The following is a 16,133-nucleotide window of genomic DNA, read 5'->3' as shown; positions in this document are numbered from 1 at the left end:
TTCCAGTTCCAATAGACTCCCCCAGAAGGCCAGTCTCCTATCCTCAGAGTGGGAGGAGTCTTAATGGTTATTTTCTGGTCCTTATATTATCCCCAGTCACAGATAGGGTCATGGTGGCACAGAGAAGGGACATGTGCCAAGGTCACTCAGCAGCTAGCAAGAGGCAGAGCTGGGACTGAGCCCACCTCCCTTCTTGGGCAGCTGCTCCTGGGAGGAGCCTGAGTATTGAGTGGCAAATTCCAGGGACTCCAAGGGGTTTGCTCAGCCCACCTCGCCTCCGCAGAGTACCGGGAAGGCCAGGCCCTGGAGGCTGGCAGGGAATGCCAGGTCTCCTCTCGCGTGAGGCCAATGGCCTGCACAGCCAGCCCCCTTTAAGGAGCGCTCTGCCATCCAGTCTTAATTTTAGCTTGGAGGCGTGCCACCAACAGCTTTAACTAGAGGCCGGCTGAAGTTATGCAGGACAGCTGTCAGCCGGCATGCTGGGTGGGGCCTATTTAGCCGGCAGGGGCACCAGTCTGGAGACCCTAAGCTTGGTCTTTCTGCCCCAGGACCGTCAACAATACCAGCCACAAGATTCTGATCTCCTCCCGAAGGTGCCCCGGCCTCACAATGATGACCGAAGAGCACACGGATCTGGAGGCACGGATCATCAAGGACATTCACTGCAAGGAGATAGACTTGGTGAACAGAGACCCCAAGAACATCAATGAGGACATTGTGAAGGTAGGCTCGGTGCCCAAGCAGGGCATCATGGTCCTCACACACTTGAGGTCAGCCTCCTCAAAGTCTCCTGGATGCTGTCTTCTTCAAACCCCAGCAAATAGGCAAAATTATACAGGCCTTAGCAAGGCCTGCACCTGCATCATGGTGCTAAGGGGAAGATGTCAAAAATGCCTTCTTGCTAGTAGCTCCAAGGGCCTGCCCTTGGCTCCGGCCCCAGGCCCCAGAGGAATCACTGGGAAGATTCAGAACCTGGGCCAAGTCGGTTGCTTTGCTGTGCCAGCAGCACTTAGGTTGTCTCCATAGTGGGCTTGGGGTTAATCTGAGGCCAGCTTCATCAGTGGCCCCTCCAAAAGACACTAGCCGCCCTGCAGCAGTGCGTGGTATTTGTCTCTGTGGCACAATGGGCCCTATAGGCCATCCTTCCGGTTCCCTGCCTCTCTAGCTCCCTGCTTCATCTCAGGCCTAGTGGCCAGGATCAGGCAAAGGCCGCTCAGCAGGCACCCGGAAAGGAACACTTACGTTGCCTTGAGTCCCCATGACTTGATCTCTGTCTAAATACTAGAATCCCCCTCAGAGCAAAGTCCCAGCCACCTGCCTCAGAGTCCCCAGAGTGGCTGGGCATCCAGGCTAAAAGGACTGGGCTCACAGGCCAAAGCTGTCTGTAGAACTACAGATGCAGTGTAACCCTTGTGCCGTCACCCTGTGCACAAATTGTGAAACTGTCTACAGTCCCGCCGTCACTTGTTCCAGCTGCTGTGCTCTGTGTAGGATTGTAGGGACTGTGCTCTCAGCATGACAGCCACCGTGGCTTGGTGTTACCTGTGTAGTTTCATAGGATTTGACTACAGTCACACTGGGTTGAAAGAAACACTAGACAGACAGTACAGAGATGACCAAAGTACCCACCTGCTATGAAATTTAAATTTGTCTAGCAGTTACTTTAAAAAAAAGGATCCAATGGTTGAAATTGACTTTTTTGAGGTCAATAAGATGACTCAGAGGGAAATGATCCCCACTGCCAAATCTAATGACCTGAGTTCTATCCCAGAACCTACATGGTAGAAAGAGAGAGCAGGTTCCCATAAGGCCTCTGGTTTCTACACATGTACCATAGCGCATACATGTACACACATACACACACACACACACACACACACACACACACATACACACACACACTAATTTTTTAAAATAACTCAATTTTTATGTTTTTACTTAATTCTATATCCAGGATTGTAGCATGTCAACACCAAAGCCTAGAACCCTGTATGTCTTATACTGAGGACACACCTCTGTGTGGACTCCAGATTTTCCTCAGAAATACAGGGCTCCATATTTGGTTCATAAAATTTAACATTGAAAACTGATTCATATGCTCAAATTGTGCTGGCCGTTCTTAAGTTTTCCAACAGTGGAGCCTCATCTCTCTTTTTACACTGTGATTATTTTGACACAGAATTTAGAGATGTGGGGTCACATGAGCCATAGATTTTAGCAACACAAGAGTCCAAACAAAGGCACAGCCAGAGCTGCCATCCTTCAAGACTGCTCCTTTGTGCCTTCTCAGCCTTCTGTGTGCCTGTCCACACCAACATAAGCTGGTGTCAGCTGTTGGCTCTGCCCGGTGACTCTCAGTGCCAGCCCCGTATGTTGACATAGGTCACTAATGGTGGAGATAGAACTCCATGGGATACAAAGCAAAATTTCCCAATTCTAAGTTACTAGGGACCTGCAGCAGTCATGGTTTCCATAGAGTCCAGCTGAATTGTCTGGTTTCATCTCCAGACTCCTCCCAAAAACAAAGACACTGGATATATCACCTAAGCTTCTGAACCTTATTTCCTCCTGTGACAATGCATGAGTGTCATTTACCTCCAGCAGGTACATAACATAAGTTCCAGACAACTCTAGGCAGCAGAAATGCCATGTGTGAGCTGAAGGTTTACAACACAGTCTCCACTCCCAGGAAGAATGTGGATACCTGGGGCTGAGCAGAGCCCTCAAGCAGCCTCAAGTCCAGAAGACTGGAAAACTGAGCCTTCTGGAGTCCTTGGTGGGCAACAGGGCTGGGATAAGAAGCACAGGACAACACAGCTTCTTGGGGATGCTGTGATGGCTACCAAGTGCAGAGGGAATTGATAGGGTTCTACTGAGCCAAGAGAGAGCCAGACCCAAAGAAAGAGGCAGTGACAGCAGTGTAGGTTCCCAGCTCTCTGTCACTTCTCTGAGACAGAGAAGCGTCCTCTCTGGCAGTCCTGATCCCCATACCAATATCTCCCGAAGACTAACTAAAAGGTGCACAATTAATTTTGCTCAGAGGAAATTAACTGGCATTGTTTGGCCATTTTCTGCCTTTGGAAGTTGTCTGGCATTTTCTTCCCTTCATTTTTAATGAGCCAGAAATGAAACATTTAGAAACACAGAAGAGGGATGATATGGGGAGATAAATACCACACAGTTTCAGAGAGCTGACTGGCTGGGGGTGGGGCAGGCTGTCAGAACGGGACAGCCTTCTACTGCCCGGGTTTCTGTCATCACCATCACCAGGAAAGAAACAAGACAGAAGGATGGGTGGCAGGTGAGGGACAGAGATAAGATAGAGGTCAAGGAGAAGGCACAGAAGCCACAGCAGCAGTCTGAGTAGCTTTGCCAGGGTGTTCTCACATGTCAGCAGGGTCCTCCTGGGATAGGACCAACAGCAAAGACAGAATCCAGGAAGCACCGGCTGAGGTCCCCAGCTAGGACAAAAGCTTGCTGACTGTCTTGAAAAATCCTTTTCCCTCTGTGAGCAGGAGTCTCTGGTATAGAAAGAAGCAGAGTGGGGAAGGAGGATATAGCCTTCGCTGTAGTCAGATGCAGATTTCATGCAGAAAGACACGAGGGAGAAGGGAGACAGAGCCACGTGGGGAACGCTAGCATAGGAAAGTACTTCCTATTGGTGCTAACCTTGAACCCAGGCTGGAAAGTATGAGTCACAGTGAAAATGAAGCCCATATACCTACCAGACTAGGCTCTGACACTGGGGCCAGGCGCCTGGCTGAATGTAAGTCTTGAGAGATGAGCACTGAGGAACTGTGAAGAGGGTACCTCATTTCCTTCCTCACCCAACCCTGCTACCAGTGTGGACCCCGACATGCTACTGAGAACCAGCTGCATACCAGGCACCATGCTGCCTAGAGGACTGTGGGATTGCTGTGTGCACACTGCATACAAGGCTTTGGGACTAAGCTCACTTGTACACATGCCCCAGGCAAGGGCAACTCCTGATGACTCTGATTGTAGATAGTCTAGCAGCCTCCCCCAGATGTGCCTAGAAACCCCGGCCTACCCCAGTCCCTGGAGTCATTTCTGAGAAGGCTCACAGCTGACGCCAAGTCCCTCCCTCACTAGCTCACACATGGGCACTTGCTCCTGAAGCAGCAACTTTCAGCTCCTCAGAAAGAGAAGCAGATGTGCCTGAACTCTTCTCAATTCATGGATTCTCCACCCACTTCCAATTCACACCTGCCACAAAACAGCCTCCATCTTCTGATGGCACTTGTCACTAAGGCCAGGAAGCACTGAGAGCAGCCAGCAGTCCACCTACAAAGTCCCGCTTCCAGCTTTGGTGGAGCTGTAACACACTGCTGTACAATAATAAAACTGACCCAATGCTTCTTCCTGGGAAGAATCCAAGCCTTGCAGATGAGACTAGAATAAGGAGCTGGGGACAGGGGAAGGTGCCAAATGCCATAAGCTGGAGGAAGTATCCTGGAACGGCAGGGGAGGAAAGAGACTTGTGCCTGGAAAAATCAAGAGCCATCTTCCTGGCAAAATGACAACCAAGGCACACGTTTTTAAATGAGAAAAAATTGACCAGGCATTCTAAAAACAGGAAGTGGAATGAGCAGCTATATGGAATCTTTTCACAGTTCTAGGAAGAATACTAGATGGAGTTGGTAAATGTGAGTGGCCGGTGCCACTGTCACCCCTTCCTGTGTACACAGCAGGCATTACTAATGGATCACAGTACTCTTCCAGGAAGAGTACTTCCAAGACCCATCAGCTAGTCAGAGTTGGTACCACAAATAAAACCTCTTTGCTACTCTGGGTTCTGGAGAATAATGAACTACCCATTGAGGACAGCACAGAGCACCCAAAAGAAAATGTACGGGTGAGAATGCAGAAAGATCAAGCAGAGAATGAAGAACAGATAGTAGTTCATTCTTATTGGCATCTCCTTTCTATAAGTGTCTTGCCCTCTGTAAACTTCTTCTCAAAATGGCTACATGGACCCTGGGGCGATAGCTCAGTCAGAAGAGTGTTTGCTGCACAGCATAAGGACCTGAGTTTAGCTCCCCCAGAATTCACATAAAAACCCAGGCAGGGCTGGTGTGTGCTATAACTCCAATACAGGGACTATGGGAGATAAAATGTCCCTGAGCCTTGCAGGCTAACCAGGCTAGCTGAATAGATGAGTTCTGGACTTGGTGAGTGACAGTTTTGGGAGAAGTAATTGAGTAAGATTCAGTGTTGGCCTCTCACCTACATGCATACATATGTGCACACATATGCATGTGGGCACATGCATGCATACGTATGTATGAATACACACAGGGATACATGGAATTTATACAGAGGTGTTCTCACCTGGTGATACTGTTTGTCTACACCTTTCAAAGTGTGCTCTCCTTGGGAAGGGGTAGCTTGCTAAAATGTGACTCCTTGTGTTCTGTCATCATAAAAAGTCTTTATGCAACCAAGGTAGAGAATGTCTTGTCCTTCAGTTTTGAACATCAGCAAAAAAATGTCCTGCAGCCTCTAGGAAATGAACCAGGGATCCAGGGTGCCCTCTCCAGTGACACTTTTATCAGTAATCAGCTGCCATGCAGTCCATCCCCAGAAGTTCTGTGGCTTTGTGGAGCTGGCTGGGTGGCTCTACTCTCTCTGGGGACATCCCCTGCAACTTCAGTCAGATGGTAGCCTAGGGCTGACATCACGTGGGGACTCTTCTGAGCTAGAACATTGAAGGAGGTTCTTTGCTATTCTAGGACACAGGTAGAGACAGAGGACAGGACTTGGTGTGGATGCTGGGAGGGCTAAACTTCCATCTCTAAGTTTCAGGACTGTTTCTAGAAGAGCAGGTTGTAACACACACTTAGTACCACTCTAGAGCAAGGTATAAGAGTACATTTCAAAAACCGGTGACTCTACCAGGAGTCCCCAAAGCAGAAGGTGCCAGGACTTCCTGGTGCTTAGTCTACAGATGGCCCACAGCCTTCTCTGTCACATTCTGGTGGTTAAAATGAGTCACATGGCAACCTCAGACTTGAAATGGGACAAGACCACCCACGGTCGTAGATACAAAGAGGTGTGACTCACTGAAGGTTATTTGGGGAGACTTGCTAGCCAGCAGCCAAAAGCTAGTACACCGTCTCAGACTACAGCCAAAGCATTTCCATCTCTCCCCACTAGAGCCGACCTCACCAAAGGCACTAGCTGAGAGGGCAGGAGAGATGCCAGGAAGAAGCAGCAAGAGGCTAAGTCCCAAACTGCACTGGGAAGACAGTGGGGCCCTGCTAGTAGGTTCCAGTCTCACTTCCTGTGGCCGTCGGGACTTCTTCCCTGGTCCTTTACACAAATGCAAGTCCCTTTGTGCTCCAGCAAGGGTTCTCCAGGTAGCCCTATAGGATGCTTTCAGTCCAAACTACAGGTAATACCTGGTTACCTCCCTTGAGATTCAGCTCCTGCCAGCATACCTGACGACAGGGAGTGGACAGAGCCTGGATTGAAGTCCTGAGTGACTGTTGACATAGGCTCAAGCCTGTGGAGTAACGGCAAAGTCTTCTCCCCATGGGTTAGGGGTCAGAGGTAAATGGCAAAACCTTCCCTTCTGGTCTGTATGTAGTGGTTGATAAACGTGTGCAGAAAATGTCCACATAGCTTTCTCCCCTGGATGTTTCCAGCCTGAAGGCTGCTCACCCAGAGACTGCTTCTACAAAGATAAGCTAAATCTGCCTCCTTGATCTAACTCTCTACAATAAACCCTGCCTCCTTGTTTAACTGTATGCCACAACCCCACCTCCCTGTTGTGTAGTAAACATGCTGAGCTTCTGGGGTACTGTGTTTTCTCCCTCAGAGAGCTCAGAGCACCTGACCCCAGCTTTCTGTCTATGTCTAGCTCTCTTTGTCTTTTCTCCCTTCCTTTACCACCTCATTCAGGTCCTTCCCTGAAGCAGTGCTGGGCGAGAAAGCATGCAGAGGAGATTGGAGCACAAGTTTTGCTGTCTGCCTGGCTTGAATCTCATTCTGCTTGGCTCTTATATACCTTATGAAATGACTAGTATATAATGCATAGGCAGAGATGAGCTACAGGGCCCAGATGCATTATGGGTGTTACCATGGTCACCCTGATCATCCAGAAATCTGCTACTATCATTTCTAACAAAAGAAACAGATCTCATCCATCTTGTTAAACTGTCTTTGCAGCTATCATCTCATTTTAATTTGCAATTTTATACATCAGTGCTTTTCAGACTATGTGGGCAATGGTCAGTCTGACCGCGATTATCCCAGTCTGATGTACAGCAATACTTTTTGTAAGGCATAGTAAAAATTATCAGAGAAATGAAAGAGAGTGTATAGTATAGATCCCCATTAATATTATTATTCAGTAGTCAAAAACGACTGCATAGAACGTCTATGACCATTTCTAACACCCATTCATCTTCTGTACCGACCTTCCGAGACTGAATGGTCCACCCCTTACATACCAAGACAGCAGGCCAGGAAACCAGGACCCAGCCATGCTAAGATTCTTGCCTCTGCCTTCACACTCCAAAACTGAAACTATGCTAAGAACCATGTTTCCATCCTCTCTTTGTTGGATTCAACACAAAAATAACTAGAGGAAAAGCATAGCACCTTGAATCACTCAGTAACTCATCATCCAAGTGGATGCTGGAAGCCTAGCACCACTGCCCATGCTCCTAAATACATTATCTGAATTATTCCAACCCTGGATGACCGAGGACTGAGTTGTGTGGAACTCTGGGTAGAGCCAGACTTTTGGTGCAAGGGTAGGTGTTATCCTCCCCCCTCATTCTTAGGCAACCCAGTGGTCCTGCATCTTGCCAACCCTCTCAGTGACTGCAGGGACTGTGCAGACCTGTGCCAATTAAACAACTGGCTTTCTTGTTGCTCCAAAAATAACTATGTCAGAGAAGACATGGGCTGAAAGAGTACCATCTTCCCTTCCCACCCTCCAGCTACATAAGTGGTTCTGAGGCTTTCTCAGCACCAACGCTCCAAGAAAAATCCTTCTCCCACCCACTGCTGTAAAGGAAATGAATTCACAGTGTGCTTGATGCACTGCATGGCCACCTAGATCTGCTGAGTGACTCTTATGGACTGGACGGCTTTTATGAATGGCTCTCCAAGCCAGAATTTGTGATCAGGCTGCCTCCTCCTAACACAGCACAGACCTCCAACAAGCATATTGCTGCTTCAAAGAACAGAAACCAGTTGTCACACATTCAGCTCTCAAAGATGATCCCAGGAAACAGCACAAGGGTGGGTGCTAATAGTTTCTGAGAAGAAATGGTAATTTAAAAAAACAACAACAGAGAACTCCTCATGGAAGGGACAAGCTTCATAAGCAGAAAAGAAAAGATAGAATTCAATCTATTATCAGCTGTCAATGAGAGGTCCACACAGTATGATGAGGTCAGCTAGAGAGCTCTTCTATTCATGATCTGGAATGTTATCAGAACTTCCAAGTCATATCTCATAGGAATTTAAGAGCATTTGAACAAGTACTTGTCATTAGTGAGCACTTAGCATGGGGCAGGTATTGAGTACTGAGCACTGGGTGCTCAGTAAGTATTTGTTTGTGGATGAACATATGAATAATGGATAGAATAGAAGAGGGGAGGATAGGTAGGTGAGTATACAGATAGACAAACAGACAGGAAAATGAATGAATAGATAAGAGGTAGAGGAGTGGGTAGATGGGTGTGTGGGTAGAAGATTGGAGAATGGATGGTAAAATGCGTAGTTAGATAAAAAGATGATGACAGATAGATGGATGATAGATTAGATAGAAAGATAGATAGATAGATAGATAGATAGATAGATAGATAGATAGATAGATAGATGTTAGATGAAAATAGAATAATATGTGGCTGAAAATGAATAAATGGATGTATAGATAAATAGGCAGAAGAGGGAATGGATGGGTATGTAAATAAATGGTTAGACAAGTGGATTGTTAGAAGAATGATGGGTAAATAAATGAAAGGAAAAGGAGATGAATAGATGATGTATGGGTAGATAAGTAAGTAGTGAGACATACATGGATCATGAGTAAATAGAAGAAAAATTATCTCTGCTCTTTATACCAATAAAAATATTCTAACTCTTTTTTTCTAACATTCATTTTCTTTTTTATTTGAAAATAGATTTTTTTCAAACAATATGTTTTAATCACAGTTTTCCCTTTCCCAACTCCTCCCTGATCCTTCTTACTCCCCCACCACCACTATTGGAAAATAAACAAGCACCAAAAACAGCAGAATGGGGCCACACACACACACACACACACACACACAGCATATATAAACACAGACATGTGCACTTGTGCACACAAGAGTCCCATAAGAACGTAAGATAAGAGATCACAATATCTAAGTGTCTTAGTTTTGTTGCTGCAATGAAACACCATGACCAAAAAGCAAGGAAAAGGTTTATTTGGCTTATACTTGCACATCACTGGTCATCATCAAAGGAAGTCAGGACAGAAACTCAAGCAAGGCCAGAATCTGGGGGCAGGAGCTGAAGACACTGAGAAGTGCTGCTTACTGGCTTGCTCCTCCTGGTTTCTCAGCCAGCTTTCTTATAGAACCCAGGACCATGAGCCCAAGAATGGCACCACCTACATTGTGTTGGGCCCTCCCCCATCAATTACTAGTTAAGAAAACACCTTACAGGTATGCCTACAACCCAATCTTATATAGGCATATTCTAAATTGGGGATCCTTTTCCTCAGATAACTTTAGTTTGTGTCGAAGTCAACACAACAATCCAGCACTATAAGTAATGTAAAAAAAAAATAATAAACAAAAATCCTTCAGGAGTACTATTGAGTTCATTTTCTGTTGCTGCTCTACTGCTGGGCATGGGACCCATCCTTACACATGATTTAAATATCTCCTGAAACTGTTTTGGAAAAAACTAATTTTTCCTTTGCCAGTGGCTGTCAGTTGGAGATAGCTTCTGGGTTAGCGATGGGGCCTGTGTCTACTTCTCTCTCAGAACTGGGACCCCATCTGGCTTAAACCCTGTAGGCCCTGTGCATACTGCCACAGCCTCTGTGAGTTCCTATGTGCCTCAGTCCTATTGCATCTAGAAGCCCTTGTTTCCTTGGTGTCTTCCGTCCCCTCTGGCTCTTACAATCTTTCCTTCTCTTCTGCAAAGTCCTCTAAGCCCTGAGAGAAGGGATTTGACAATGAAATTCCATTTAAGACTTAGTGCTCCAACGTCTCTCACACTGTAGACATTTTTTGAGTTGTGTGTCTCTGTGTTTCTTCCCATCTGCTGCAGGAAAAAGTTGCTCTGATGATGGCTGAGCAAAAATGCCGGTCAATCAGTATAGCAGAATGTTGTTAGGAGTTAATTCATTACTAAATTAGCATAACAGTGGTGTTGTTTTCCCCCTGGCCTCAGGTTTTGGCCCCCAGAGCAGTGGGAGAGATGGACTCCACTTTGTGGAGTGAGCCCTCAATCCAACCAGATAGTAGTTGGTTGCACCCACAGCTTCTATGCCACTGTCGCATCAGCATACTGTGCAGGCAGGTCACCACGGTAGATCAAAGAGTCTGTCGTTGGGCTGGTGTTTACCTTTCTCCTCTGGTAGCATGCACAGTGCCTTCCAGTGTCGTGAACCACTCAGTAGTGGTGAGGGCTCTAGGTAGGCAGCAGCAGACTTCCTCATGCTCAATGAGTTGTGCAGTTCTTGTCTTCAGCAATAGGGCTTTACCATCAGTTTGTGTAGCACGACCAATAGCCTTGGCAATGGACTAAGTTGTTTTGGCATTTCCCCCCTTTGACCAATTGGATGTAACCCATTCTTGGCATTGGATGTTTCATTTGGTGACAAGAGATGTCTAGTTTAGGATTTGTCTCCCTCATTATTTGGTAATTCCATTTAGATTTCTTTCATATATGTACATATTTTAATACACTTCTGTTGTAGTAGGTTTCCATATGACCTTTCAAATGGCTCTTTAGTTTTAGCTAACCCTCCCCATATTTCCTCCCTTACCCCTTTTCCCTCCTTATCTCTAATAAGATAAATGATTCCCTCATTAGTCTTCCCATTCTAGTCCCCTCCCATCACCAGTCCATTACTATATTCGATTTTCTCTTCCTTGGAAGCTCCTTCCTTTCCCCCTCCCCTAGTCCCTTACACTATACCTAACCTCTGTGGCTGATCAATTCCAGTTTAAAAGGGAACAATGTTAAAGGGTCACTGAGGTTAAAAGACATGCCAAACCCACCCATCTGGTCAACAGCTGCAGTGACATTCAAGCTCACCTTTGGACTCTAGGTTTTTGTTCTTGATTGGTGTTTTGCTTGTTTGTTCATTTGCATATTTGCATATTTGAGACAGGATCTCACACTATAGACAGACTGACCTGGCTTCCATCAAACTTAGAGCAATTTTCCTGTCTCAGCCTCCTTGGATTACAGACATGGCTAGCTCTCTATTGAGGAACACACTCTACCTCAGCCTCCCCCTGCAGCAACAGCTCCTCAGTCAGTTTCTGTGTATCAAGTACCCAAGACATCCAACTTATGAATAGTGCAGGTTGGTTTGGGCTCACAGTTTTGGAAGTCTCCGTCCATGAGAGAGGGCCCTGCTGCTTTGATCTATGATGAGACAGTTCATTGTGGCTGAAAACACATGGTGAAGCAAGCTGTTCGCCTCACAACAGGGAAGTTCTCTTGAAGGGCACCTATGGTCTAACAATTTTCCACTAGATGCCAACAAAAAAAGGTTCTTTGGTCTCCCAGGTGTGCCTCCCTAGGGACCAAGGCTTTAACACTTGTTCCTTTAGATGACATTTCAGATTCAAACTCTAGCAGCAGCTAGCCATTCCTAACCCTGCCATTAAGGGTCCTGAGTATTTGCATGTCTCAATTCATTTAATCCTCTGACAACTCCTACAAAACAGGACAAGAAAAATGCAACCCAGAAAAACATAGTAACTTGCTGGGGTTATACAGCCTTGGCAGCTACTCTGGATCCAAAGCACAGCAGTGACTTTAGAACCAGACACAAACAGGGAAATTACGTAGAATAAAGGAAGTTGCTGGGATAAAGGGACAATCTGGGCTACAGTGATTAATGACCCTTAGATCTGGGTGAGTGTAAGGAAAAAGAACTATGACTCTTTCTTGGAATAGGTTGTTCTGCCTGCCAAGGGCTAGATCTCACTGTGAGTCCTCGCCCTCCCTGAGGGATGCGGCATAGCCAGTGTGTACCTTGGGATCTGACCCCAGTTAGGATAGCAGGAAGCCAGTGGAGTTGTCAGGATGCCTAGATTGAGCCTGGTCCTGGTCCAGGCTAGAGCTCCTTCCTCTGAGCCCTCATGTTCCCCAGTACTGTGAGGAGGAATGGGAAGCCTGTCATCAGGAAACTCTTGATTACTCAGGACTGTTGCATGAAAAGGAGGCAGGATCAGGACATGTTGGGCAGGGAAGGCAGTGGAAAGGGGCAAGGTGGGACAAAGATAGAGAAGCAAGACTCTATCCAAAGGACTCTCATTGCTGGCAGAGACCACCCACGACGACTGGGTGACAAGCTACCCAAGGAAGTCTTCTAAGGAAGGGTCTTGACTACCATGGAGGTTGGGAAGGCCTCTAAGGCCAGAACCTTTCAATACACAGGGTTCCTCCCAGCTTAGGTTGGAAGGGCCCTCCAGCCTAACACCTAGGATTCTAAATTTTGGGAGATCCCTGAAGACATAGAAACTCTCTATTTTTGCTCCAATAAACTAGAGGTGAAGATTACCAGTTCTGGGCTGAGGTGTAGGTAGCAACAGGCCCGTGCATCTTTCCAATTCACAGTTACTACCCCAAAGTAGCAGTTACTACCCCAAAGTAGGTGTCACCAAGTTCTCAGTAGCCCCTGCATCCATTCTCACCCCCAAGAGCTCCCACTTCCCAGCTGCAATGACTAAACAAGCTACTCAAAACCCGGATGCAGCTGAGCACCCCCACCACCTTAGAGAGGCCCACAGTATCGAAGTCTCCTGCATCCCCTGTCCAGCGTCACACCATCCTTGCTTACATCTGCCCTTGGGAAAGCGCCTGCATCTCCTGCAGGTCACGATGTACATAGCCCACTGCCTTCTGGCAGTTTCTGTTTCTTCAGCCCAGGGCCCCTTTCCCAACCTGCAAGTCCTCCACCCACCTGGTAGCCTTCAGACACCAGCTTCCCCCAGGAATTTCCTAGCCCCAACGTCAGAGTTAAATCCCCCATCCCCAGCATTACAGCAGCACTTGTTGCTGTAATGAAGTTGTCTACATATACATAAGCTTCATGAGGACCAAAGGTCGTGACGTAAGTGACCCATAAATCTCTGCAGGATAAATATAACCATCCAACTTCTTTTTGGTTTCCTGTTTTGTTTTGCTTTTGGTTTTATTTAGAGACAGGGCCTTGTATAACCCAATGCTCTTTAACACTCTATATACTTGAGGGCAACCTTGAACTCCTGGTCCTCTTGCCTCCACCTCTCAAGTTCTGGAATTACAGGCGTATGCCACCATTCCTACTTTGTATGCCACTAAAGATTGAAGCTAGGGCTTTATGTATGCTAGACCAATGCTCTACCAACCAACCAATCCTCACCCTAGCGCCTGGCTGTCCAACTTCATTAGGGTCAAAAGATTAATAGAATGTGTATGTCTTAGTTGGGGTTTATATTGTAATAAAACACCATGGACAAAGCAACTTGTGGGGGAAAGGGTTTATTTCAGCTTACAAGGATCAAGTATATTTCACCACCAATGGAAGTCAGGACAGGAACTCAAGCAAGACAGGAACCTAGAGGCAGGAACTGAAGCAGAGGCCATGAGGAACACTACTTACTGGCTTGCTTGGTCTGCTTTCATATACATCCCTACACCACCTGCCCAGGGATAGCACCATGTCAAGGGGCTGGGACTTCTCTTCCCTCTTCCCAAATGACTCGAGCTTGTGTCAAGTTAACAATTAGCCAGGACACTAGCAGTGTCATCTCTCCACCTCTACAACAAACACCTGAAATAAGCAATGTATAAAGAAAAAAACATTTCTTGTACCTCACAGGTGTGGAGGTGTACGTTTGCTCTCAGTCCTTTGGTAAGACAAGAACAGTGTAATAGGACACATGGTAGAGCCAAACTGTTCCTGATGGCCAGGGAGCACAAAGGATGAGGGAGACCAGGCTTCTCAGCATCCCCCTCCAGAGCACATTTCAAATGTCCTAGCTTCTTCCCTCTAAATCCCACCTCTCAAAGATCTCACCATCTCCCAGTAGTACTGGTTTGGGAACCAAGCCTTTAACATGTGGGTCTTTGAGGAACATTACAGATCCAAACTATAGCAGGCACTGTGACTCTAGCACTGCAGTATTGAACAAGCTATTCAACTTCTGGGAGTCCTCTTAATGTATGCATAGAATGAAGAAGCTGGACAGGCTTCAGAGTACCTTGTAGCTATAGTGCATGGCAAGTCAGCAGGGCTGGGAGAAGATATTGTTGTCCATATTGGACACTCATTAGGGATACAGTCCTAGACCCTGTCAAGACACCATCAAGAAGCCCAACAGACACTACCAGAGTTTCTTCCCTTTTCCTGTTTTTGTGTTTGCTTATTTGTTTGTTTGTTTGTTTGTTTGTTTATTATCAGTGTAACAGAGCCCTGGCTGTCCTGGAACTTACATTGTAGACCAGGCTGTCCTGGAACTCACAGAGACCCACCACCTCTGCCTTCCAAGTGCTGTTTCCCAAAAATATATATGCATCCTGTGAATGCCTGGGAACCCTGGAATTCAAAGGAGGATGTTAGATTCCTTGGAACTGGAGTTATGGGTGACTGTAGCCATTCTGTAGATGCTAAGAAGCAAACTCAGGTCTTCTGCAAGAGCGACAAGTGCTCTTAGCTGCTAAACCATGTCCCTGGACTCACCCCCAGGGTTTCCGATGCAGGTAGGCAAGCAAGCAAACACTAGAAAAGCCCACGCATGCTGTGAGTTAATCTTTCCCTTCTGGCTCCTGCAGGTGGATTTTGAAGATGTGATTGCGGAGCCCGAGGGCACTTACAGCTTCGATGGTGTGTGGAAGGTGAGCTACACCACTTTCACCGTCTCCAAGTACTGGTGCTACCGCCTGCTGTCTACACTGCTGGGTGTTCCACTGGCCCTGCTCTGGGGATTCCTGTTCGCCTGTATCTCCTTCTGCCACATCTGGGCCGTGGTGCCCTGCATTAAGAGCTACCTGATCGAGATCCAGTGCATCAGCCACATCTACTCACTGTGTATCCGCACCTTCTGCAACCCGCTCTTTGCCGCACTGGGCCAGGTCTGCAGCAACATTAAGGTGGTGCTGCGAAGGGAAGGCTAAAGCCGGGCTGGGCTGTGGGGAAGGCTGGGCAGGGGGAATAGGGCCAGGTGTGCACCCATGGCTCTGCTCCACATGGGCTGCTGGAGAGCTCTTGCTTTTAAGATTCCCCTCAGTTCCACCTCAAAATGGGAGTACATGGTGCAGGGGAGCCAAAAGGAAAAGACAGCCCAGTGTGGAAACTGCTCAGCCTACCATGATCCCCAGCGACCCTGCCTGAGCGGAGGGTTCCTTAAGAGGCAGCTATCACAAGGCTTTGTGATCACATGTACTGTAAGAGCACAAACCAGCACCAGTCGTCTAGAGGGGTAACCCGTCTCCTCATGCTAGGGAGAGCAAGCGGTGACTTCCAGCATGAGGAAGGGGCTGCAATAAAGGGTTTCGGCTGCACCAGGGAACACTATGCTCTGTGTCTGTAAGGTGGTTGTGTGTCCTTTTCTAGTCCTGAAACCCAAAAACTTCAGTTGGTCCTCTGGGCAAATACCAGAACTAAGTTTTGTTTCCTTCAGGATTCTACTTGTTTGCTGGGCATAAATAGGGTTTCCCATACGAGGAGATTGTTTTCAAATGACTTCTGCTGTCTCTGAGGCAGCTGAGGTGGACTGAGGGCAGGTGAGCATTCCCGGGCACTGCTGAAAATGGGTCCCAACTTCAGACCCCAGAGGAATCCCCGCTCTGGCTCAGACACGGAGCGGGGAACACACTGGGCCTTGCCATGCAGCTTGTGCGCACCACCAGCCGTAATAAACACCATGAATGCAGAG

The 16,133-nt window shown here is 47.2% G+C and overlaps 1 protein-coding gene across 1 annotated transcript; it reads left to right on the top strand.

Annotated features, from left to right (window-relative positions):
• Positions 1–474: 474 nt before the first annotated feature.
• On the top strand, positions 475–16,133 carry Cav3 (caveolin 3). Its single transcript, XM_032907432.1, has 2 exons — positions 475–723; positions 15,031–16,133. The coding sequence occupies exons 1-2, from the start codon at positions 610–612 to the stop codon at positions 15,370–15,372; spliced, it is 456 nt and encodes a 151-aa protein (XP_032763323.1). The 5' UTR covers positions 475–609; the 3' UTR covers positions 15,373–16,133.

Source organism: Rattus rattus, chromosome 6 (assembly GCF_011064425.1).
Source record: "Rattus rattus isolate New Zealand chromosome 6, Rrattus_CSIRO_v1, whole genome shotgun sequence".
In the NCBI taxonomy this organism is placed as follows: domain Eukaryota; kingdom Metazoa; phylum Chordata; class Mammalia; order Rodentia; family Muridae; genus Rattus; species Rattus rattus.
This window is presented reverse-complemented; position numbering and strand designations above follow the sequence as displayed.